The 25,262-nt window shown below is 39.5% G+C and overlaps 1 protein-coding gene and 1 long non-coding RNA gene across 7 annotated transcripts in view; one reads left to right on the top strand and one right to left on the bottom strand.

Annotated features, from left to right (window-relative positions):
- Lar (tyrosine-protein phosphatase Lar) overlaps positions 1-25,262 on the top strand; it is a 111,377-nt gene that overhangs the window by 4,419 nt on the left and 81,696 nt on the right. For all 5 annotated transcript variants that reach the window (XM_043213237.2, XM_043213235.2, XM_043213230.2 and 2 more), the window contains exons 2-3: positions 9,010-9,082; positions 19,515-19,795. In XM_043213237.2, coding sequence (XP_043069172.1) covers positions 19,699-19,795 — 97 coding nt within the window. In that variant the 5' untranslated portion in view covers positions 9,010-9,082; positions 19,515-19,698. The remainder of the gene's footprint in view (positions 1-9,009; positions 9,083-19,514; positions 19,796-25,262) is intronic.
- Positions 8,794-13,321, bottom strand: LOC108124410 (uncharacterized). Of its 2 annotated transcripts, none has more exons than XR_001773242.3 (3): positions 12,535-13,321; positions 11,503-11,589; positions 8,794-8,914 (listed from the first exon to the last, which is right to left on the bottom strand). It is a non-coding gene; the product is annotated as an uncharacterized lncRNA (long non-coding RNA). The 2 variants fall into 2 exon arrangements; XR_011441902.1 differs by lacking the exon at positions 12,535-13,321 and adding an exon at positions 11,655-11,791.

The following is a 25,262-nucleotide window of genomic DNA, read 5'->3' as shown; positions in this document are numbered from 1 at the left end:
TGCTACTGTTTCGGCCAAGTGCTATAAATTTGAAGTATTAAAACAGATATCGAATGGATTATTTTTAATATATGACCAAGCATATATATTCGTATAAACCCAGACCCGCAAAGCTGGCCACCGAAAAACTGCATCTCTTGGCAGGCTGGCAGTCAGGCAGTCAGGCAAAGGAAAGCCCATTGATGCTGGTGAGCAGCAAAGGCGGCAAAGGCGAACTGAAGCGCAATTAGCCTGCTGCAAGTGCTTCCCTCACACAGGGAGAGAGAGAGAGAGACATTCTCCTGGCACGCCCACACCAATAAGCTCAGCCCACGGCCCTATCCACACCCACATATCCTTATCCTAGTCGAGTGTTGCTACAAATTGCCTTCAGCAGCATACTTGGTCATATCGTACCCCAACTCACGCCCACTCTGACGCCCACCCACATCCTTATCCGCATCCGCATTAGCATTGCCAACTCTCGAAGCATCACAGCTGGCATTTTCCGCTGCGTAATCCTTTTATTAATCCCCTTGGCTTGGTCTAAAATCCTTTACACTGCTGTTGGCACTTTTGCAAATCATGAAAAAGAAACCGCAAGCTTAAGAAAAATATGTAATACAAGTGCAGCCTTGGTGGTCTTGCCTATTTTCCAAGCAAGGATATAATAAAATATTATTTACTAATTAAAAAATTAAAATATTGAATAAAATGTTTAATATTTTCTATTGTGTTAGGAGGAAGAAATTGTTATGTTTTTTAAAAGTGCTTTAGTTTTAATTTCAATATAAATAATTATATATATTTTACATTTAAAGTGTTATCATGATACCCTGTAATACTGATAATAAGTAAAAAACCAACACACCACTTGGAACCCGCGTGTTTTTGGCTAAATGGCTTGGTTCTTAAAAATTTGCTGCAATGTTTAGCGTATATTAAAAATTAATTGGCCAAGAGTATATATCTTTTTCCCCCAACAGTCAGCCAGCCATCCCGCACCAACCATTCCCCAATCTCAATTCCAGTCCCAAATGCCTTACTTACCCCTTTCCCAGGGAGCCTTGGAATATTTATGCGCGCCGTGTAATTTGTGTTGATTATTTTGCCTTGTTTGTTGTTACTGCTGAGTGGAGCAGCTGCTGGTCTCGGCCAAGTGCTAAAAAGTATTACGCATTTCTTGGCGTATGGTTTTTTAATAAAGCGAATTAATCAGGACCTCTACTGGCTACAGAAACGGGGAACGTTGAGTCGCTTGCCGACTGGCCCTCCTCCTCCTCCTTCTGTGCTCAGCATTAAAAATTCAAAATGCACTTAACGAAGCATAGCGAATAAACCAATAGCCAGGATAGCCAGGACCAGCCAGGACAGCCGGGAAAGCGAGAAAGGACGAGCTGATGGGGCCAGACGCTCGAGATGGGTGTTGTCCTGGGCGCGACCGTTGCGTTAAAAACCCTTTTTAATGCTATTCGCCAAAAGGAGCTACGTGAGCAACTTTTTCGAGGCATCTCGGTGGCTGAGATTATCCGGAAAAGCGAAAATTTGCTGAAAATGTTTCACTTTCTTTCATTTTAATTTTAATCTTGAAATAAAGAGGTCCAATATATTTTAATTGATTTTTTTTTAAGATAAATAAAATAGGATCAGCTGAGGTCCTTAACAGAGGATTACTTTAATATTTTAGGGTAAGATATTTTTAGGGAACTCCTCACTTCGAGCAAATAAAATCCTATCCATCATCCATCTCCTTGGGAGCTCATTTTTGTCAAAAATAATGCGAAATCTTTTTTTTGAGTTGGCGGCACTTTATCAACATTAGCGCATCTTGTTTTCCTTTTATGTCCACGTTGTGGCTGGGTTTCGTTGCAAAGTCTGTGGCTGTTGCGAGCTGATGTTATTTTTGTGCTGCCACTTTTTTCACGCACCACGCGCAACCCGGGGTTTGGGCCGGGCTAATTCAATTAGCTTGACTTTGCCACTTAAGCTTTGCCTTTTAATAATAAGCAGACGGTTAAGTACTTTGCCAGGCAACAGGCAAGAGGCAGGAGGCAAACGGCGAAAGGCATCCGCCAACTGACAGCATGGCTGTGTGGCACGGTGGCACGGTTGCACGGTTATAATTTGAAATTCTAGAATAAGGACGAAGAACCGAACACACAACACTGAAGGTAGTAAAATGGAGCAAGCTAAAACTTTGAACCTATTAGGCAATCAACTGCTCAGTCATAAATCATTGGCGAAAAGAAACGAAACACGACTTGGATGATAGCAGTGTGTTAAATGTCAATAAAAGGAAGCATCCTCCTCCTTCCTGCGTCCGCATTCCGCATCCTGCTGGCGAATATAAACTCCTGCTGCGTATAAATGTCAGAGTCAACATGCCGTATGCGTAATGAATGTCATTAGTTTATGTGCCTGTGCCTGTGACTGTGCATGCTATGTGTTTCTGAGTCGGGAGGGGGGAATGCTAAGTGGGCGTGGTATATCGTATACGTAGACGCGTTTGCTTGTGCAATTGCACATAAATCAAATAAACAACTCAATTGAAATGTTAGAGAACTAATTTCATAATTATATTGTCAAAGCCATTATCCTTCTCACATCCATGCATTCATAGCCATGGGTATTAGGTGTCTTTTGTGGAAAGTGTACAGTAGAGAGAGAGAGTGGGTCGCAGAAAGCAAACAAACAAAGGTACTTGCATACTTTTCTGCTCCCTGTACCACCTGGACCATCGCCATCGCGTCTGGCCGGCACGTTTCAACCTTTAGCTTAACGAGTAAATCGTAAACTAATTGCTAGATAATTAATTTTAATTATTTGTGTATTTTACTTGGATTCTCCTTTTGCCCGCCCCGCAACGACATAATCAGACAGAGCCAAAAAACGGAACCAACGGAACCATTAAAAGCACATTAGCTTGTTAAGCGATGGTTCACCCCAGTTCACCTCTAACCTCCGCGGAATTACGTCTCTATATAGGCAGACCAGGGAATAACAGGACTAACACCAACACACGTTCAACTTTCTCCACAGTTTGTTGCCTTATGAACCCTGTTCATACATCATTATCATTAAAGCGTTAAATTATTTTGTTGTCTTAGTATACCTTCTATATGTATATATGTATGTTTGTATGGCAGGAGAGAGAGTGTTTAGTTGGAATTTTTGGCAGGTTCCACGTTCAACCGACAATTTCATAATTCAGTTTCCATGCTTTGGGCACTTATAATTGTTGGATTAGTGGATTGTATCGTATTGCTAATAGAGTGCCAGGGGAATTTGTGGCAGATGATGGTTTCTGATTATGGTTTTTGTCTGGTTGCGTTATAATTATGATGAGTGGCAATTGTTGAATTTAGATTTTAACGTTCTACCAGTTAGGAATTATCTAGAATAACTTGGGTTTTTCTTCCTTAAAAAGGATAAGACTTATATCTATATATAAAACCTCTTCAAGGCCAAGCAAAAAGAGAAATTAGGCTTCATGAAAAAAAAAAAGAAAGCAAAAAAAAAAAACTTTCTTGTTACATTTGTAATTTTTCTTGTCATTCGTTTTCGCTTTTCCTCCCTTCAGATGTTGTTGATGTACAGTTACAAGTTTTCGTATATATGTGCCATACTTTGTACATGTCAGCATTAAATATTCATGATGCAGTCGGTGGGATTGGGACAGGAACAGGCCGAGAGTCAGGGACGAGGGACCAGGGACCAGGGACCAGGGTCAGGGTAGGTGAGTGAGTGATAGAGTGGTATGGGTGAACATAACGGTACATCTTCATACGCAGCAAAGTCTGCTACACTTTTACGCCTAAAACATTTCGTCTCCAAAATGTTGGTATTAGTTTATTTACCGTTACACGCTCAGTTACGGTACAAAACCAGATGGGGGAGAATGGGGGGTTGCGGGAATGAGATAGAGTCATTTGGCACTGCCATTAATGTAGCCGCTAAGTGGCAATGTCATGCTAGGCTGCTCTAACAGTGCCCCATTCCTAAAAAAAAATAAAAGAGTATAGTAGCCTAGCTAAGGGAGTAGTCGAAGTCTTTATACCCTTATTTTATTCTTTTAGAAAGGATATAGTTACAGACTCTACAGTTTAAATCCTGATCTTACAAATTTCAAGACAAAAATCCTAATTCCCATAGGGTAGAGTATTAAAAGCTTACCGCAAAAGGCAAACAAGAGGGCCCCGAAGATTTTCGGACGAAAAGGGTGCGTGTCTTCTACAAACTGGAGAAATGGCTGCAGAGTGGCTGGTCTATGCATATTTCATAAGCAATTACTAAGCAAGCCCAGCGAAAGCGCGTTGGCGGCTTTTAGTAATTTGTCCTTGTGTTGAGCTACCAAAAAACAAAAAAAAAAAAATGGAGAAAATATTACAGAAAATAAGCAAAAAAAATTAAATCGCCACTCGTCCAACTGAATTGGCCCACATGACAACAAGAAGCGCTCAAAAATGGGCCACATAATTTATGATTTCATTTTATGACGGCAGACCGACGAACCACACACGCAACCTCACACACCCTGTTGATGTTGAAGTTGCTTTTGTTTTTGTGCCTTTTCGGTGGCATCCCCAAGCTTCTGATTTAGCCTTTTTTAAGTCATTGCTTTCTATTATTTTGTTATCAAATTACAGCCAATTGCCCTTGCGAGGGCAACCTTCTCGGGCTTGTCGAGCGGGCAAAGTTCAAAGTGACTGACAGTCAGCTCTCGAATTCTCCCTGCCGATGGAACAATTCCATTAAAAGCTGATTTCGTCTTATTAAATTTTGTAATGTCATAAGCGATGTGATGATTTTTGATTAATTTTCTGTGGGCTCATATATATACATCTTGTAAATAGAGGACACCATGTAGTCCTCCAATCAGAGTTATTGTTTTTGGATTTCAATATATAATTTCCTGTTACTACTTTAGGGCTAATCTGCTTGTGTTTTTGTTAATTTAAAGCTAAAACTAAACATGTGTGGTTGAGATCGACATGTTGGTCTTGGAGTGTCCGAAACATCAGCTACAGAAGAGGCCTAGAAACATATTGCCAAATTGTGGGTTGATTATCTGGCATGGCCATCGCTAAACAAAAGGCAACAATTATCTTAATGCCAGGTGCAAGAAATTAATGTCCTGTAAGCACATTTCAACACAATATAACTAACGAAGACTGGGACTATGACTGTGACTATGAGAATGAGTATAACGATGTCATCGCACTTAATCTCCGATAAAGGCGTGCGGTGCGTCCTTTGTCCCATCCTGCGAAAGGTCCGGCAACTGAACAACGAAATATAGATTAGAGAAAAGGTACAGACAAATCGCTGTCTGCCGGTGAACTGGGCCAACAACACTCCGAACTGCGCCTCAAACCCATTATAGAAACTTGGCTAGGACCTTTTTTTTTTGTTGCCTTTTTGCCGTTCTGTTGTCGTTGGGTGTCATCTATTTGTATTTTTATGTGCTTACTGTCAACGAAATAATTGACTATTGTGTGTGTGCTCCGCCTGTGGGGTTACCCGTGAATGGGAAGGCTAAGGCAGGTGGGTGTCTGTTGACATCTTAAGTGAAAGCAAGAGTAAGTGCCGGGAAAGCGGAAATGTCCCAACTTATTTTCAATGTGAGGGAACTATAAAAGTCTATATAAAGTAAATCAAGTTAATGGTCAGATTGAATTAAACCCTTGATGTATTTGGAAATAAATATAAATATAACAAGTTAAGAGATTTATTCGATATTCGAGGTTTGATGTAAAATAACTAGTTCCAGGAACTTTGTTTTTTCAAACTCTATCCATTATAAGCTTTGTAAACCTTCACAAAAATGGTAAATAGGCCTTTACCTTACCTTTTCCTATTTTATTATAATCTTTGATACACAATATTTCTTTTAGTTTTTTATGGCCCGAACGCAGGCATACTCCTGGGCTTTATGTCTTTCCAATGCATTGAGCCGCAGCAATATAGAACAGAAATCGGTGAAACTTTTACGAGCTTACCAGTGAAGTCCACCTGTTCAGCATACACAACTAGGATGAAGTGCTTGGTACAGTTTCCTCACCCAACCCATTCCAACCATATCATATACATATCCATACGACATAGAGTTTTTCGGTGCGTGGGAAAACCAATTTCCCTGGCGTAGCACTTACTGCCATTTTGGTAATATGACCATTTTATGGCTCACGCATGTGTAAGCGGCGGCAGTGGGAGCGCGGAGGTGCTAAAGCTAAACACGTACTAGGCGGAGTTGGCAGATGAAATATGTGCCCAGCAGCAGCAGCACCTGCTTTTTTTTTAATGAAACAATCTCTGCAAATATGATATTTTGTATGCAAACATGCAAAATATTGTCGAGTCCCAGCCAAACAAAAAAAAAAACAGGGAGGGAGGTTGGAAAAGCGCACTCGTCGTAAAATGAAATAAGGCAGAGCCCATGCTGGGCCAAGATGTCTTTTACGGGAGGAGGAGATGTTGGGTGGTGGGAAAGGCCTACCTTCGTCTTACGTCAAAAGATAAATAAACAAATATTTGCGTTGACAATAAGCTGAGCCAAGACGGAAAAAATTGACTGTACCTAGGATGTGTTCCAGTTCCTTCCGAGGAAATTCCAAAGATTAAAAAGGTTTCAACTGAAGTGCCCATAAATATATCAGGTCATATTTATTTTATACCTAAAACATGCATTAAAAAATTAATAAAACCAATTGGGGAAAAGGCTATAAAGTGTTCTAACAAATTTAAGAATGAATTTTAAACAAAATGTAAGTAGATATGGAAGCTATCAATATATACATATATATAGTGACATATCCATAGCATAGTGCAAACATTTAATTATATATATTTTGATGTATTTACTTACAACAAACCCTCTAAAAAAACTTGTCCTTTTATAAACTCAACACTCTGTGCTCTTTTGAGATATTGTATATCAATAATTCAATATTTATTTTCATTTTTGTCACAATTTTCGGTTTCTTATTTTCAACTGAGAGCCGTAACGAGGAAATTTAATCTTTTTTCTTGTTAACTTCCTGTGTGTGTCTTCGCCTGCTGGCATTTTGCTTCCTTGTGATTTTCCCACCCCGCCAAGCATTCGCCAATTTATTTTTTGACGAAAGATCCGAAAACCCAATTAGTTGACGTTGACGACATTGATGTTGGTGTCCTGACATCACAGCGATACAACTGACGGACCCCCACACCAGCCACACGAATTGTAAATTGAACACCAAATTGTATTTATAAAAGTAAAATAATAAAATAAATATCAGAAATCTATATATTCGATTGTCTTGGGTTTCTTTTGTTAACTTGGTCAGAAATTAAATCAGGGGGCAAAACGATAGAAGTCTATTTTTACCATTTTAGGCAAGAATTTGAAACTTCCTGGACGAGTTCATGTCTTGGGCTATCTTCCGGCACTAGAATCTATACGGAATGTCGAAGGATGTAGTTGGATTGCCGGCCCACCCTACTAATTACAATTTTGTGCCCTGATATTTCTCCGGCTTTTCTCTGTGGTCATTTGCACATTTTACAAGGCTCCGTCTTGTAGTCCCAATAGAGACCGACATTTGTCTGGTTGTCCACCAATGTGTCCTGCAGCCATATCATAGCGTCCAACGTTTCCGTTTTGCGGCACCACCACCTCCTAACCACCTCCTGGCCACCCCCACTGTAGCACTTCCCCTTCCGATCCACCGGCAAAGCTGTCAACAAATTAACTGTGACGCTTATGGGGGGGAAGGGAAACGGACATGGAAGGCAGTCGGGCGACCAGTGAGACAGAGCTGGTTGAGACTATTCAGGCGATTGGGCCCGACATGCTTGGCATGTTTTGCTGCCCAGTTTTAGGCGGGAATATGTGTCGTAAATTCGCCCCCACACATGACCCAGGGGGGCCACAGGGCGCCAGCTGTTTCTGGCCACAAATATTGAACAATTAGCTCCGCTCATACCAGGCGTTTACTGGTGATTTACATTTTTCGCCCCATTCCCGCTGGGGACTATTTAAAATGCATCTCAATGAATGAGAAATTCCCAAATAAACCAACATTTTTGCTTAAAGGACATTCGTTTTTTTAAATGTCCTTATTTAGACGTATTTTTCTTTCACTTCTTTTTTTTTGTACTGGAATTGCTGGCCTTATAAACGATATATATTTTTTTGTATAAATAATTCTGGTACGTGCGGTAATGATGCCGACACGTGACAAGGCGACAAGACAAGAAGGTGAAGGAGACGACAGGATTCTGGAGGGATTTCAGTGAAGGGGACCAGAAGGGAGAGCCAACAGACAGAGCGTAAAGTAGACAAAAGGCGCTGAAACCAGATATATTTTTGGGAATATTTATTATGGCAGCCGGCAAGGTGTATAAATTTGCATGAGAAACTGCCGCAAAGAAAAGGAACTCAGCTTCATATGGGGTGGTGTGTGGGTGTAGGACTTAAGCATGAGAAAAGCACTGCATAAGCAAATAAACAAACAATACATAAATTTTTGAGACCAACATGAAATGTCGGAGGGCGTCTTATGCGGGGCACGTTCTCCTTCACATTTTTTTCTTACCTTTTCTTACCCACCTTGGCTTTTTGCCTTTCTTCAGAGCAGAGCTCTTTGACAATTGTTCTTGGCTTCGTTTTTGCTCTCGACATTGACTTTGATAACAATAATAATAATAATAATAAGAGCATATAATAACAATCATTTTGTTTCCCATAAACGGTGGCCACCCCACCCCATACCATATCTGAAAAGCCCCCCAATGTCCATCATTACAAAACACAATACGATGTATTTTTATAGACTGACTGTATCTTTTTATTTTTCTCTGTTCTATAAAATTGGTTTATTTATGACAGTTTTTATATTTATCACAATATTGATGGAGCCACACAGGACGCACTTCATCAGCTTGGGTGTAATTGCTGCAAAGAGAATAAAAAAAAAATAAATGTAAATTTATTGTATATGTTTATTTCCACACAATAACATATATTCTTTATTTATTTTTTTTTTACAGCTGACGTCAGTAAAACATAAACTATAGATGCGAGGGCCTAATAAAAGCGGAAAATATGGAACAATTTCAAAACGTAAGTATATTTCAAGCCAAGTCGAAGTATTTTAAGAACCTTAGAAGATATATCATTTATAAAACTAAGAGATATGCAGTTATATATAAAAAAAATCAATGGCTTCAAGTATGATGAATGGATTCTTGGATTCTAGGATGATTGAATCATTTTAATTATTTACTTTCCTAACAGGAATTTTTTTGTGAAACGATTGCTTTGGCATATTGGTTGTGGCAAGTTTTTCTTGGCCATCACACTTTCATCTGGTGCTCATTTGTCAGGACTTGTCAAATCCCAGAAACTCGTTTTTTTGTGGCTCTCAGTCCCTCCATTTTCGATTATCAATTCGCATACGTGCCGAGGCAAGCTTAAGAAAGCTTTTCAAGTGTCTAGACTTTGGACAACTATGGAATGAATGCGGTAAACAGTTGTGTGCGAATATTTGCCTTTCACTCAAAGAACCTGAGGGCGGTATGGGTGTAATTTGGATCGTTTTCGAAGCGAGTGGATGAGGGATTCTGTACCGGGCTTAATTACTGCTTTTCGTATATGGGGGGTAGCCCCAATCGAACTGATTCGCTTGTGAGTGAGCTCGTTTAATGCAATATTCCCATAAAGAAGACTTTTCGAGTGTCTGCGTGTGTGTGTGTAAAGGGAAAAAGGAGAATGGGTGTGTGTGTGTATGAATGCGGGTCCTTTCAAAAACTTTGTAAACTGGTCAGGCATATCCTTGTCATACAGCACACACACAAAAGCAACAAATTAAACTGTTCCTATTTGCAAATGAATTGTGCGTGGCGTAATTTCGCCGGAAACTTTCTTGGGGATAAGGCACAAGGATAGATGGTTGGGATGGTTTGCACAAGGCACAAGGATCACACATACCCACACCCAACCAACCACCCACACACACTCACGTTCTTGTTCCTTACGCTTGAAATAAAATAAGTAGTATAATACAGAAGGCAACTGGCATCGAAATTGAAATGAAAGAAAAGGATTCTTCAGCACAAAACAAAACAAAACCAAAAGAAAAAAAAAAAGAAAGAAAAGTTGTCCTCTTTTCTTTGTATCTTTCTCTGGTATCTTTTGGGTGTATGTGTGTGGGTGTGAGTGTCGTGTCCTGGCCGCCTGGTGAAACTTTTTGTGAGGGCCCAGGTCCTTTCTGGCATTTCATACGCTCAATTGCTGGTGGTTAGCCAAGCCCGGCTGCGTGTTCTGGTCGACAGTCAATTGAAAATGAAATTGGTAAAAGTTAGCAGAAACAGAACCGAGCTGAGTCCTGAGCATAGCGGAGCAATGCAGAAAACCTCTTCTTTCGCCTCGGCGTGTTGGTTTGCGGGGTGTGGGTGTGTGTGTGGGCATCTCAAAAGGATAAAGGGGTGGTACGTGCGGACAAGCATGCATAATGAGTAGCAGCAGGCAGCCCAAAGCACCAGGAGCACCAGAAGCACCAGAAGCACCGAGCACCACGATTCTTTTACCTTCTAACCGACGGTGCGTCCTCGATGCGGGCTACCTTTGCAAATTAATACTAAAGAGACGCGTAAAAGTATGCAACACCAAGCGGCAAACAGCTACGTGCCTGGTTCAGAATGTCCCCGCATGCCTTTAGCAAACTCCCTACAATCCCACCAGAAACCCTACATCATCCTCCCAATCTGACTCCTTCTTGTTTTATGAATACTTTTCGCTACTTTACTCTTTGATCATAAACAACAAAAAAAAAAATGTGTACGAAAAGTTGCTGCGTTTGGCGAATGTTTTATCATTGGACACGTCGTGTTGTTGGACTTTTTATAGATTCCATTTTGAGTGCATTTGCTTGTTGCTTGCTTGCTGCGTTGACTACGCAACATTTCCCCCCTATTTTGTTTGCTCTGGCATTTTTTTACGATTTATCAGGGAACGCTTTACCAGACTAACGACAAACACCATTACAACAAACAAAAAAAGAAAGAAAGAAACACCCAAAATCCACACCCACTCGACAGGACTTCTTGTGACAAATTGTTGGAGATTAAGTTTGGTAGAGCGAAGACTCAAGTGTTTTGTTGCCGGAAGGGATTAATAAGGATGTGGTGGCGTAGAGTATAAAAGTTTTTTGCGGTTCGCACTATGCCAGGGATTATTGACGAGCGATTAAAATAAGATTATAAGTCAAAAAGCTCCAAAAGGATGGATGGGAATAAGCCTTAATAGACTGTAAACTTCTTATACAAAAAAATTAAATAAAGTCGGCAAGGGAAACTGCTGCTAGCTTATTTCAGATATCAGTACTTATGTTATCTTATGAATGGTTGGATGCATAATTAATAGAAAATCCTCACTAAACATTAAATATTCATGCCAATTCATAACTTATTTATTTTTCTCTTAGAATTTTTAATTATTTCTAAATACATATTTGTATAGTAAATAAATATTAGTTTACTTACTTATGAATCATTCAATCCAACGAATATTTATGCAGTTCCTCTTGAATACAACTAAGCCGTTTTTCCCGCAAATCATTTGGTTTGAATCTGAAAGCAAAAAAATGCCATTATTAGGTAAATAATTCAATGCGCATAAGTGGGGTTTTAATTACAGGCAAATATAGTTCAACCGTATTTTTCATAGTTTTTTCATTTTGTTTGCCAAAGTTTTTTTATGGTGGATTTCTGTGATAAATTTATGTCAAAGCTAATGCTGTTTGCTCTTCCATTTGCCTAATTTTGTTTGCCAATGATATTCGAGACATTTTTTCGCATTTTCGATTTCAACTTTTTTAGAGGAAATTGAACACAAATGTCATTCAGCTTTTTCACAAATTCATGCAAATGACATTTATGTTGATAATTTTTCACTAAAATTTTCTATAAAAAATATATTTTTCTGAATCGGTTTTAGTAAAAAATAAATTACAGGATCAAATGTATTTTATTTTTTATGTTTATATAGATCATTTAAATTTGAGAAATTTAAGCTTTAAGTCCCTGATGGATTTAATTGAAATGTTCTCTTACTTTACTAACAATTATATTTTCTGAACAAAGTAGTATTCTTTTTCAAATCTAAATAATTTTTTTTAAGTTCAGCACTCTTTCTAAATTAATATTCAACACTATTATTATAAATATCAAGTCAACTAAACCCTCATTTTATTAATTCGGATGAGCACCAATTTTACTCCACTTTTGGAAATTAATCAGATTGATATTTATTTTTATGACTCACGGTCTCCGCCCACGCTCTAATTGCATTTATTGTGCTGGAGGACTGGAGCGATTTTACGGACTGCCCCTAAGCTCCCTGGCATTATTAGCAGAGTCACACGCATACAAAAGAAATCGCTCATAAAAATTTACTGTGCCACGCCCACCACTCTAACACCTCCCCGATGCTTACACGTTAAAGCCAAATAAAAATAAATAAAATTTAGGGACCGCAGCAACCGAAAATAATTTCTTTATTTTGGGAATACTCACATGAGGAAGAAGTGCACTTCTTTCGGGCGATGTGTCCTGATTCTTCTGATACTCCTGGCCATTCTTTTATTTATCCATTGGCTGGTCTCCTTTTATTTTGTTTTCCTGCTTTTGTGTGAGAATTTTTGGAGTTTTTCCCACGGCGACTGTGTCGTTTACATATCGTTTGGGCCCCTTTCCCTTTTCTGGGGAATCCACGTTTCGCTGTCTAAACGATTTACGACACTTTTGCCAACTGCTTGGCGCACATATTCGCAATATTGGATGCTTGTTGGTTGGTGTGTCTGGACCAGGACATGTATGTCGTCTTAGTGTTGGCGTGTGTGTGCGAGCGTGTCTGTAATATTAGCATTAAACAAACCCGCACACACACGCCGCGAGATACTGTTAACTTGGCAAAGGCAACACAAAAATGCCGCACACGTTCGTTTTTATTATGTTAAATGTCTCCCGGGGCCTCGCACAGCCAGTATCTGCAAAGGCACAACTTGTTTCCATTTCCATTTCCATCTGTTTGGCCATTTTCACTGTTTTTCTCTGTTTTTGTTCATGGTTTTTCGGTTAACAACTGTCACTCTTGCCTTGTTTGTCACATTTCACATTCACTTGGTCTGCAGCGCGCCAAAAAGTATGCTACCCAGCAAAATTAGCACAGGCTACTGCAGGATTTCGTTAATTTTTCTGTGGCTCGGTCTGGTTGGCCCACAGGACTCGGCGCTGTGCGTCCTTTTAGATCCTTTCAGTTTACTAGTCGCCTCTCCAGTCGAGACTGACGACGGTCAAAGTCAATGGCGGGCTTTCGTGGATGCGATTCTCACCTTCGTCGGTAAAGGTTCACGAATCCTGAATTCAGAGCCGACGGTTTTCCGAGTGCAGTAGCCGAACGGGTGGGTTTTCAAAGCTTGCTTTCGTATTCGGGGGATACTCTTTCAATGGGTCTCGGGTTGGATCTATCTCATTCTGGATAAGGTCTCTTTTTGCAAGTTGAGTTTACTGGGATTCGAGTCACAGTTTTTGAGGTGAGCTTGATTTTTCAGCTCTATTCTCTTTGGTTAGTCAGAGAAGCGAGTTTTATGCAATGGCTTGCACTTTTAACATGAGTCGTGCTTAGCATTTGAGAAGAATCCTTCTAAAGAATTTCCTCTGCAAACAGCCACTCAAATAGGTTAGTTTTGAGCCAATTCAAAGGGTTTATATAAAATATACCATACATAAAAGTGTAGAAAGTTAAATACAATAATTTGAAAATTTAATAAAATAAATATAGTTTAGTTAGTAATGAATAAATACATAAAACCTCGAAATTTTGTAAAAAACGATACAAAATGATTGCTGAGAGAACTGCGGATGCTGAGTCGTTTCTATTAAGCCTTTTTAAGCCTTAACATGAGTATTATAAAGTATATTCTTATTGAGTATATTTTAAAAGGGCCTCTTAACATTACTTAAACCTGAGCTCTATCTAGACTACTAGCCATTAGAGTTACATTTTAATAGAATAATACAGAAGTTTTCTCTTGAGTTGCACAGCTGCATCAAAGACCCAAAATGTAACTCCAAATGTAAGGTTGAGTCCTGTTATTTGGCCAAAATGAAGAGTTTTCCGATAGAGTACTATCTTTATAACACCACTCCATTTGCGAGTTTGCTATCAAAACCCACACTCTTAAGATTTTCCGGAGTTTTTCCCATGAAACTCACATTTTGAGTCAGAGACTTGGCAAGAGATTTCTCTTTGAAGCACTTGGGCCTTCGGCGGCTAAGCTTTCCGATGTGGCGCACTCTCTGAGGGAAAACTCACCACAACCGACACCATCCATCCGGTGGCGGTCGGGTTCGCTGAGCACTCTTCGGGTCGGTGGACGGCACACAAACGCACACACAGGACTCGAGGAAAAACACGAGCAGGCTTGCTCCTAGCCTTAGCCAATCGTAAAAGTTTTGTACGTATTTAGTACAATTTCGGGATTTGGCAGGATGTAACGAGCGTGTAAGAAACAGAGCGCGTCGTTCTCATTCCGAGCGATATTAATTAACAACAAAAAAGCGTGACAACAACAAATATACAGGAAAATCCGTAAAAAATCGTAAAAGTCTTTTGTTTAATTAATTTAAAATTTTTAAAGTGAAAGCAGCTGCCAAGCAGATTCTGCTGAAATAGTAACAAAGAAGTACGGAAAAATAAATCAAGAAACGAGTTGAGATCCCGGCAAAGTGATTTTAGTCGTAATCCAAGCCAAGTTAAGAAAAACCATATCGTCGAAGTCCTCGGCTTGCCTCGGTTCTACAGCGCCCCCGCCCCGTCCCCGCCCACGCGTCCCGTGCCTCGTATGTGTACTTGTTTATGTGAGCGTGTTTTTAGCCGCAAGCCGGTTAACGGTTAACGACGTTTCTACAGCTTTAAAATACTCCATGTTTCACAATTAAACTTGCCAGAAAGTGGCCAGAACCACCTACCGTTTCCACTGCAGACATCCAAAAATAGAAGAATAATGGTAAAAATCTTTAGATAAAAATATTTAAGGAGTACCCTTTGGCTGTGTGTGTGTTTTTGGCTGTGACCTGGAAAATCGTTGACATACTTTGGCTAACAATTTTGCTTTCTTTTCCTTATGAATAAAAATAAATTTTACATCGTTTGCTGCAGCAGCTAATAAGAAGGCCAATCTTTTGCCTTTTGAGATGGAGATTGAAACGATTGCTAACCAAAGAAAATCAGATTTACTATTTTTTTTTTTGGGTAGTTGGCTGTTGACTCCTCCGCAGCGTCGTCCTTCCGCAGTAATAGTGTTGTTTCCTTTATTTGTCCTTTTATGTTTACCTTTTTTTTTGTGCTTCTGCAGCAGTCCCCTCGTTTCGTCGTGGTTTGGTTTAGTTCGCTCTCGCACACAATTGAAAATTCAATTGATTTACAAAATGAAGTTGCCGGTTGGGACTGGGACAGGAGATACTTTTTATCTATTTTCATTTGCAGTTTTACGAGCGGCTACAATTTTTCCCTCCGCCAATCGGTTTTTTTTTCGCCTTCGACTTGACTATTTGGTTTTAGCTTAAAGCGAAACCTTTGGCAATTTTTCACACAGTTCTTTTAACGGATTCGGGATTCAGGACTCGGGCCGGGCCTGGAGGGGTCTCGAATCTGGAATTTGGTGCGAAACTAACGCCGCGTCCTTCAATGATTGTTGTTGCTGATGGTTTTCCTGGTTTCCAATTCGTGTATTTTTTGGTTCTTTGCATGAGTATGTGTGTCTGCGTCCCTGTGTGTCTATGTGTGTGTGTGTGTTTTGTGATTCGAGCGGCCTAAAATCGTTTTAGGAGCAGCTGCGAAGTGATTTTCCAGCAAAAAGGACTGCAGTGTGTGCGGCGAAAGAGTTCCGCAGATTGACATAGTTATGTTCAAAGCAAGTAATGGGAAATCCTTTGCAGGAAATCTCAAGGATATATTGGTTTTGGTTGCAGGTTTATAGCTAATACAGTGTTACAGGGGTTTCGGTTTTAGAAAAACAATAAAATTAAACTTTTTTGAAGGCTTAAAAAGGAAAAGTGATAAATTACGGACAGATCTGACATTTAAATCAATTTTTTTTCTTTCTTATAAATAGAACCGAGGAAATTCATTCCTATTCAACTATTTATGTTCATTCTTCTGTGAGATTATAAAAACATTGAAGCAGTATACCTTGAGTTCCATTTTTCATCATTTAATTTCTCTTCTTAAATAGAAGATATTTGTTAAACATTCTATACACTGTATAGCATTTCTTTCATTCCGAAATATCTTTAGAAATTTAAAGAGGAACTTCAAGCTCGACAAGAGCCCCATGAAACATGACGCAACCCAGAATGCCTTTCACTTTTTTGCTTTAAGGAACCGCTTCCGTTTTGGTGTCAAGTGTTTTTATTAGAACCCAAAGCGGTAAGAAGAAAAACTGCAGTCACTAGGACGACAGTCGCCGGATGTACGAGGGTGTTGGTGTACAGATTTTCTTACTCTCTGGAATTTTCGCCTCAACTAAATTGTGAATTGAATTGAAGATGGCTGAGGCAGAGAGTAAAATAACACGCATACGCCACGTGTGCCGAGCATGAAAACAGATGCACAGATATTTTATATATGTATACAGCATAAAAAAAATAAATTTATAGGCAGGCTGGCAGCAATCGTTGGATCATGGTCTGACACAAGTTCATTATTGTAACCATAACATAATTAATTGCATTAGCCTAATTGAAATTTTATCAGGCCCTACCTGGAATGGAGCTGAAAATAAATATACGTGAAATTAGAGGTTTATTTTTGATCTTATTAGAAATTAATGGGCAGAAATAGATGGATAGGAATTCTAGTTATTACAGCCGGGTTGTGTATTTTTGATTTCGGCAACCCGATTATAGAATAAATAGATCAATTTAATTAATTGTCTTCTCGGGTAGTAATTAGTTCCTAAAAGTATTGTGGTTATGGGTTTATATAACTCTTTTCATAACAAGAAGCTTTGATTAAACAAAAGTGGAAGTTGTGTGCTTAATATTCACTCTTATTTGCATTCTTTAAGCCGAAAGAAATCCGCCCAGGCCGCCCCCCTTTTGAGTGAAGCTCTTGAACACTTCCCCCCCTTGGACTGTCTGTTCAAATAGCGTTTTACGAAACGTTCGTCATGGCGTGGCCTGGCTATACATATAGGCGGCTGATCGACCACACCCACACAGTTAAACCAGCCCATATCCCCCAGTGCCAGGTTCTGTTCTTCCTGTTTTTGTTGTTGTTGTTGTTGCTGTTGACGTTTACAATTTGGTGTTGAAAACTTCAGCTGGAAATTGGGTAATACTCACGATGATGGCGATGGCGATGACTGCAGCAATCCTGCATTAAGTACGCCCTCGCCCCTTTTTGTGGGTGTATCTGAAGCCTCTGCATATGTATGAGTATAAGGATGAGTGTGTGGGTGGGTGGTTGCAAGGGGTTGCAACAAAGAAATTTTAATTTATATAGAATGAGCTGGAGGCGGAGAGTGAGTACCTAGAGTGGCTTCCAGGACCTCCTCCAATCTCCAATCCGTTCCGATCCGATCCCTCGGCAGTCGTCAACATTCCAACGTTCGTGCTGTGCTTACACTTTACCCACTCCACTCTGCACTCCACACTCGGGCACTCGGCACATACACACCGAAAAAATCCAATTATTTTAAAACTTTTGACAACTGCAACAACAGCAACGATAGCATTGTTGCAAGGCTATGAAAACAATAAGAAAACTGACTGCTACTGCCAGCCGAGGGCAACAAAAACAACACTGCTGCCTGGCGTTATAAGAGAAAGTCCACAAAAAAAAAAAAAAAAAAATCAAGAAGAAATCGGGGGAAAGGGGCTTTCCAGCCATTATAACTTCACTTGAAAAGTTTAATTGATTTTTACAAGTGCATGTATACATATAGCCCGAATGTACGGATACGGATTGATGGTAGTAGCCTACCTGCAGTCACTGTTCCGCTTTCATTTCCAATTTTTTTTTATCCAGCCTGCTAAGTGGGTCTATAACTTGATGTAAACAAAGCAGTGTGAAAGAGGTGAAAAGGTCGGTAACAGAATTGGTAACAGAAAAATCAAAAATAGCCATACCCTTTCCATTAGAGCCAAATTGTTGGCCTGTCGCAATTGGATTTGGCTTTTAGATGGCTGGGGCTTGATGTTGATTTTTTGGTTTTCTTTGGCAAGTAAGCTGACTATTTAATTGCTGCTGAATGTGCTCCTGTTACAGTAATTATTGCGTTTGCTTTGAGAATTCGCTTCAGGGTGATTTGCTTCACTATTCCGATTTTAACATATTACATTGTGGTCGAGTTGTTAAGTTGTTCTGTGATTATCCCCCTTACTAATAGCTGGCAGATTACCTTCTTATTAGCAGCTTATTAGGAAATCTTTTTCCTTTAGGCGAGTAAATTCTTTGTTCTCTTGAAAACAATTTCCTTTTCAAAACATTTCATCAATGAAATATTTCCAAATAGAAACAAAAACTAATTTTATTCGAAGACTGCCAAAAACGCTTTGGGTTTCTCTTGTTTTGTTTATTTTGTCTGGAATTTGCAAGCTAAACGAGTCAAACGGATTTTCACTTTTCGTCCTGGCCACAAAACCACATGCAAAGGTCTCTGACAATTTAAGCCAGGTTGACTGACTTTTATCCTTAACATTTGCTCTCTGTGGCATCTTTTTTGCAGATACCGGCAAACATCGCTCGAAATTCGAATAACGAATCACAATAAAAACATATAAATCAATAAGTCAAAGGAATAAACTGCATATCTCAGATTTTATTTTAGATATAAATGATATATACACATAAGAGTTCTTTAAGTATTAAGTTGCGACTTAGGCAGGTAAATGTATTTGATTAGATAAGTAACAACAGCTTCCCTCCACATGGTAACCATATAATGGCGGCGATATCATCGATGCTGCAACCCAAAAATCAACCCAATAAACGGCAATAAACTGGACGCGATTGCTGACCCAAAAATGTCCAAAACAATCAATATGTGTGATCAACGAAAACAACCACGACATCTACAACTAATTGTACGATTAACTGCAACGTGACGACAACAATTGGAAACACTTGTAACAAATACGACATGTTGCTATCATGCCAATAATGATGATGACATCGCATTTACTGACACGTCTTGTAATATCCGATGACTTTCGGCTTGCGAAAATGTACTTAACAAACGATTGAAACACTTTGCAACATCCCTGATATTTATATTGCAAATATACGAAACACACAACCTAAAACCTTAAACCTAAAACCTAAAAACAAAAACAAACAAAATCAACAATTAACACAAAACGAATTCCTCTCAAAACCAAAAACCCAACCTTGCTTCTCCTTTCCCCAAAATCCCACTTGATACAAATTGTTTCTGTTGGCATCCACATTGCAACTGCAACTTCAATTGCAACTGCACTTGCACTTATAGCCAAAGTTGCAGTGCGATCGAGCGAGTGAGTGAGTCAGCCAAAGAATAAGTCTGACTGAGACATCGCCCGTGTAAATAAAAGCATTTAGAATTAATAACCATTGTTGTTGTTGCTGAATCAAAAGCCTCTCCGATAAACACACTCACACCTCTACCCAACACATACCATAGATATAGCGAAATAATGGGTCTGCAGATGGCAGTATCCAGTCTTGTTGCAGCATCCAGCCTATTAGCGTTGCTGTTGCTCACCTGGACGCCCCAAATCGTCGATGCAGTCCGTGAGTACAACCCCAAAATTCCTTCTATATATATATAAGTTTGAGTTTACAAAAATTATCCTTAAGGACTCGTTTTCCGTATTTTAGTTTCATATTTATGCCGCCACTTTACACGCAAGTTAAGCTAAGTTTACGTTAAGTTTGCTCTTAATTTTGAACTTTAGTGGGAACATTCTTGCCAGTGAGCCCAACTTTGAAGTGGAGTTGAGTTTTACTTGGATTTCAGCTGAAGTTGACTTCAAGTGTTAAAATTAACTTGTAGGTGGAGATGTAGATGGAGGCTGACTATTTATTAAGCTCAAGGATTCGAACAGAAAAGAATTTTTAATCAGTTGAAGCTCAAATTGGCCAAATTTGCAAACTAACTTGGAAATATTCTTGAAGCCCTAACCTTTGACTATTTTTAAGCATTATCATTCTTAAATCAAACCATAATTGAATCTCGTTACTTAAGCCCTTTTTTCTCCCTCCTTGTATTACTTAGTATGCCCCTTTTTTTTGCGTTTTGTATTCAATTAGCAATGCCACCTAAATCAAGTCCGCCCCCTTCGAGGCACTTTTGTCACTTAAACGAAAGGAAAACAAATAACAATCAAAGTGTTGACATTTCAGAATTGCAGTCAAATGTGGCTCATATTTTTCGCCAAGGCCTTTTAGGGAACTGGAAGTGGATGTGGAAGTAGAACTGGAAATGGAAGTGTCGAGGCTGCAACCATATGACTTTTGCCCCGGGCATTCCGCTCTCTATGCCACTTACCTTTCATAGACGCTTCATTTCATTCTTGCCAGTGACGGTGGGGGTATTCCTGGGGGTGCCACCTAGAGGTGGTAGCAGCGGGGCGGACGGGCTCCGTTGTACCGATAAACAAGCTGCAGGGGACAGAGTCAGAAAAACAGGCAACACAAACATTGCACATCCTGATGTATTTTGCTGTTTTTGTTACCATTTTTATTTTTTGTTGTTTTTAGTGGCCCAGTGCCCGGCGCCCGGTGCCCGGTTACCCTGCAGTTTGCAGTTTGCAGCTTGCAGTTTGCATTTTGTCGCACCTCTTTTTGTGTATGTGGCATTAAATTGAAATTTATGCGGCACTTTGCCGCGTGAAATGTTTGTACAACTCGTTGCGGGTTGCGGCTGCCACTGCCTCTGTGTTTATATATATTTTTTGTTGTTGTTGTATTGTTTCCATTTTTCGCTGCTTTGTTTTTGCCGAAGCTCTTCGGGCGTTGACAGACCGACAAACTGTTGGACAGGCTGCACAGTGCCGGGGAAAGTATCTAAAAACATATGCAAAACTGTTTGCTGTTTGCCATGTAAATGGTTTTTGGGGCATGCCTCATGCGCCCCACACGTCCCCCCACAACGACCACAATGTCTAGGCCCTTCCGTCCGCCCAGTTTTAGCCAGCTAATTTGTCGTTTGTTCAAAATTATGACACAAAAGCCCCCTCGCTCGACAATTGCCGATTCGACTACTGCAGTGCGCTGCTACTCCTACTTGGCACTCGACTGGGATCGACTTCTCCCAAATATTTTACGCAAAGGGAACTCATTTCACTTTTGGTTTTTGCAACAAGTTTTAATTAATTTGCGCAACTCCAGGCCTCATAGCTCTCTCTCCTTACTAAGCTACACTCCATTCCACTCATCAGTGGCAAAAAAGGCCAGAAAGAAAAAAAGTTGATGCCACGATAATTTGAAAAGTTTTCGTTTAGACAGCGAGAACGCGGGCACAAAAAAAATAAAAATGAAACTATGGGAATGTGGAGTTGTCGGGGAAAAATCGCTACCTAAACTAGGAGCGAACGGCACTAAACTATATGTGGATATAGCCCACGCATATGCCATATTAAGTCGCAAATAAATGCCGAGCCATAATTAACATATAGCAAAAGTTTTCCAGCTCCGGCGGAAAAAGCAAGCCACGGCAGTGGGCAGGAGTTGGGAGCCAGGAACGTGTCAGGATGAAATATGGTTAAAGTCGAATTTGGTTTCTGTTTGTTTTTGTGGGTAAAACTAATCCGAAATTGATAACTTTCTGTTTGATGGAGTTTGCCAAGCGAAAGGTAATTAAACCGTAGAAGCAGCCCAATCACAAATCAATTGAAAGTTTTCGCCCAATAAAGTATTGGTTAAATAGGAGCTTTTTGGAATAGATGTATATAAAATCTTTCAAAAATATTCTGAAACTTTGAATCTATGAGAAGACTTTAATTCCAATTTCCATCCGATTCTGGTGGGGAATACCTTAAACGATTTCTATATTGATTCTACGTCAATCTGCATCAAAATCCCACAACAAAATATTTTTTAGATTTTTTGTCAAATTTTCTGGGGGTCCCCTTCAAAAGTTGTGAAAAGTGCATGGAAGGACAATTTGGTCCCTTGCGATGCCTATATCTTGGCCAATTTCCATCCGATTCTTGAGCGGAATACCTTAATCGATTTCTATATTGATTCTCCGTTAATCTGCATCAAAATCCCACAACAAAATATTTTTTAGATTTTTTGTCAACTTTTCTGGGGGTCCCCTTCAAAAGTTGTGAAAAGTGCATGGAAGGACAATTTGGTCCCTTGCGATGCCTATATCTTGGCCAATTTCCATCCGATTCTTGAGCGGAATACCTTAATCGATTTCTATATTGATTCTCCGTTAATCTGCATCAAAATCCCACAACAAAATATTTTTTAGATTTTTTGTCAAATTTTCTGGGGGTCCCCTTCAAAAGTTGTGAAAAGTGCATGGAAGGAAAATTTGGTCCCTTGCGATGCCTATATCTTGGCCAATTTCCATCCGATTCTTGAGCGGAATACCTTAATCGATTTCTGTATTGATTCTCCGTTAATCTGCATCAAAATTCCACAACAAAATATTTTTTAGATTTTTTGTCAAATTTTCTGGGGGTCCCCTTCAAAAGTTGTGAAAAGTGCATGGAAGGACAATTTGGTCCCTTGCGATGCCTATATCTTGGCCAATTTCCATCCGATTCTTGAGCGGAATACCTTAATCGATTTCTATATTGATTCTACGTCAATCTGCATCAAAATCCCACAACAAAATATTTTTTAGATTTTTTGTCAAATTTTCTGGGGGTCCCCTTCAAAAGTTGTGAAAAGTGCATGGAAGGACAATTTGGTCCCTTGCGATGCCTATATCTTGGCCAATTTCCATCCGATTCTTGAGCGGAATACCTTAATCGATTTCTATATTGATTCTCCGTTAATCTGCATCAAAATCCCACAACAAAATATTTTTTAGATTTTTTATCAAATTTTCTGGGGGTCCCCTTCAAAAGTTGTGAAAAGTGCATGGAAGGACAATTTGGTCCCTTGCGATGCCTATATCTTGGCCAATTTTCATCCGATTCTTGAGCGGAATACCTTAATCGATTTCTATATTGATTCTCCGTTAATCTGCATCAAAATCCCACAACAAAATATTTTTTAGATTTTTTGTCAACTTTTCTGGGGGTCCCCTTCAAAAGTTGTGAAAAGTGCATGGAAGGACAATTTGGTCCCTTGCGATGCCTATATCTTGGCCAATTTCCATCCGATTCTTGAGCGGAATACCTTAATCGATTTCTATATTGATTCTCCGTTAATCTGCATCAAAATCCCACAACAAAATATTTTTTAGATTTTTTGTCAAATTTTCTGGGGGTCCCCTTCAAAAGTTGTGAAAAGTGCATGGAAGGACAATTTGGTCCCTTGCGATGCCTATATCTTGGCCAATTTTCATCCGATTCTAGTGGGGAATACCTTAAACGATTTCTAGATTAATGCTCATTTAATTTATTCAATATCCAACATCTAAATATTTTTTATGGTAAATTTCCAAGTTAATATAGCAGAAAAACTTATTGTCTATGGCCTTTGTTAAGCTTAATGTTACAAAAAAATGGCTAAAGACCCGAAAAAACAGGCAAGTCTTGGCCAACAAATCGCTGCCTTTTGGCAAATGACCAACGCAAATGCGTATGCACTTTGTTAATGCCGCATATCATTATATTAGCCAACATATATCCGAGTGGTCCGGCAATAATAATGCCCGGACATTTATCAGAATGTTTTTTCGTCTGCTAGCCGACGGACAAGTGGCCAGCTAAAGTGGCTCTAAAATTTCAGTGGCCAAAATGAGTGGAGAAAGTCCCGCTGGCCCGCCCCCTTCACTTATTGGGTTACAAAAAGAGCGGCAGAAGAAAAGACGGAATGAAAGAAAGATAAATAAATGTTGGCAACAACAAAGAGCCAAACGCCATAAATCTAAATAACAAATTTTTACGAGAAACGAGACCATAAATAAGATGTTTGTTGCGGCCTAGCAAAAAATAGTGTGGACCGGAGGGGAGGCTTTCGGGCCACTCCATAGCCATCCCATTTCCCAAAGGTTGTCTCTGGCCAAGCGGCAACAATTCATGAGAGTTCTGTTAATTTAATATTATTACTTTTCATTACAAGGCCGCCGAGTGGGTGGTTTCCTCTTATACTCCCCATTAAAATGGCTGTTAGTTTTTTTTTGTTATTATTCTTATTTATTTGTTTGGGGCAAGGGCAGAGGTAGAGACGGAGGTGTAGGTGGGGGGACTGTGGCCCAAAAATGTCAACACATTAATGTGAAAAGAGACGGACGCCTTGAGATAAATCAACATTTATCTGCGGCCATTGCTGACAATTGAAAATGGCCGTCTATATCTTTCCACTAATTGCGGTCCATTAAATACGTTAAATGTATTTTTCAACTAAAAGCTTATATTTGTCATGGCCCGAAATGAAATTGAATAAACAGTATATATTTTTAAATTTCTGTTTCACCTTCTCTTTAAAATAGTCCTTAAAGTCCATAAACTTTTATGCAAATCTTTGCCTTTTACTTTTATAACTTGACCACTTTTACTGGCCACTTTAATTAGAAAAATGTTAATTTAATGCTTGGCTGCCTTTGCTGTTGACTGTCCTGGGTGTTTGGTGAATTTGTCACTTGACTATTTGTTTTTAGTGTCCGAACATCCTGGCAAAAGTATGCCACACACAGCCATGAATACTTATACAGATAGTAACACTCACAACACGATGACAATTGTTTGCCCATATGTCCCAGTCATATTTTCGACAAGCCACACAAAAAAACCGAGAAAAACTGTCCGAAAGCGGTGAAAAACTGAACATTTTCCCGCCAACACTTTTCATGTAAATGGCCCAAAAAAAAAAAAAATAAAATGAAACCAAAGTGAAAAAAAAGAAAAAGTTTGCCGGCCGAGTGTGTGCTAAATGATTCATGAGTCATGTGTGGACCGCGCGGAGATTGAAGACCGAGTATGTGTGGCAATGTTTGAATGTTTGCCATGGGCAGAAAGTGCTTAACTCGTAATTTTTGTTAGCCCTACGTGCAAATAAGGCCACTGAGGCCGTCTGCTGCCGCGGTATTCTCATGCTCCATGGCTTCACTTTTCTGTCCGATTCTCCGTTTCTA

The sequence above is a fragment of the Drosophila bipectinata genome, chromosome 2L, assembly GCF_030179905.1.
Source record: "Drosophila bipectinata strain 14024-0381.07 chromosome 2L, DbipHiC1v2, whole genome shotgun sequence".
Classification (NCBI taxonomy): Eukaryota; Metazoa; Arthropoda; class Insecta; order Diptera; family Drosophilidae; genus Drosophila; species Drosophila bipectinata.
The sequence above is the reverse complement of the archived record's forward strand: the minus strand, read 5'-3'. Positions and strand labels throughout refer to the sequence as shown.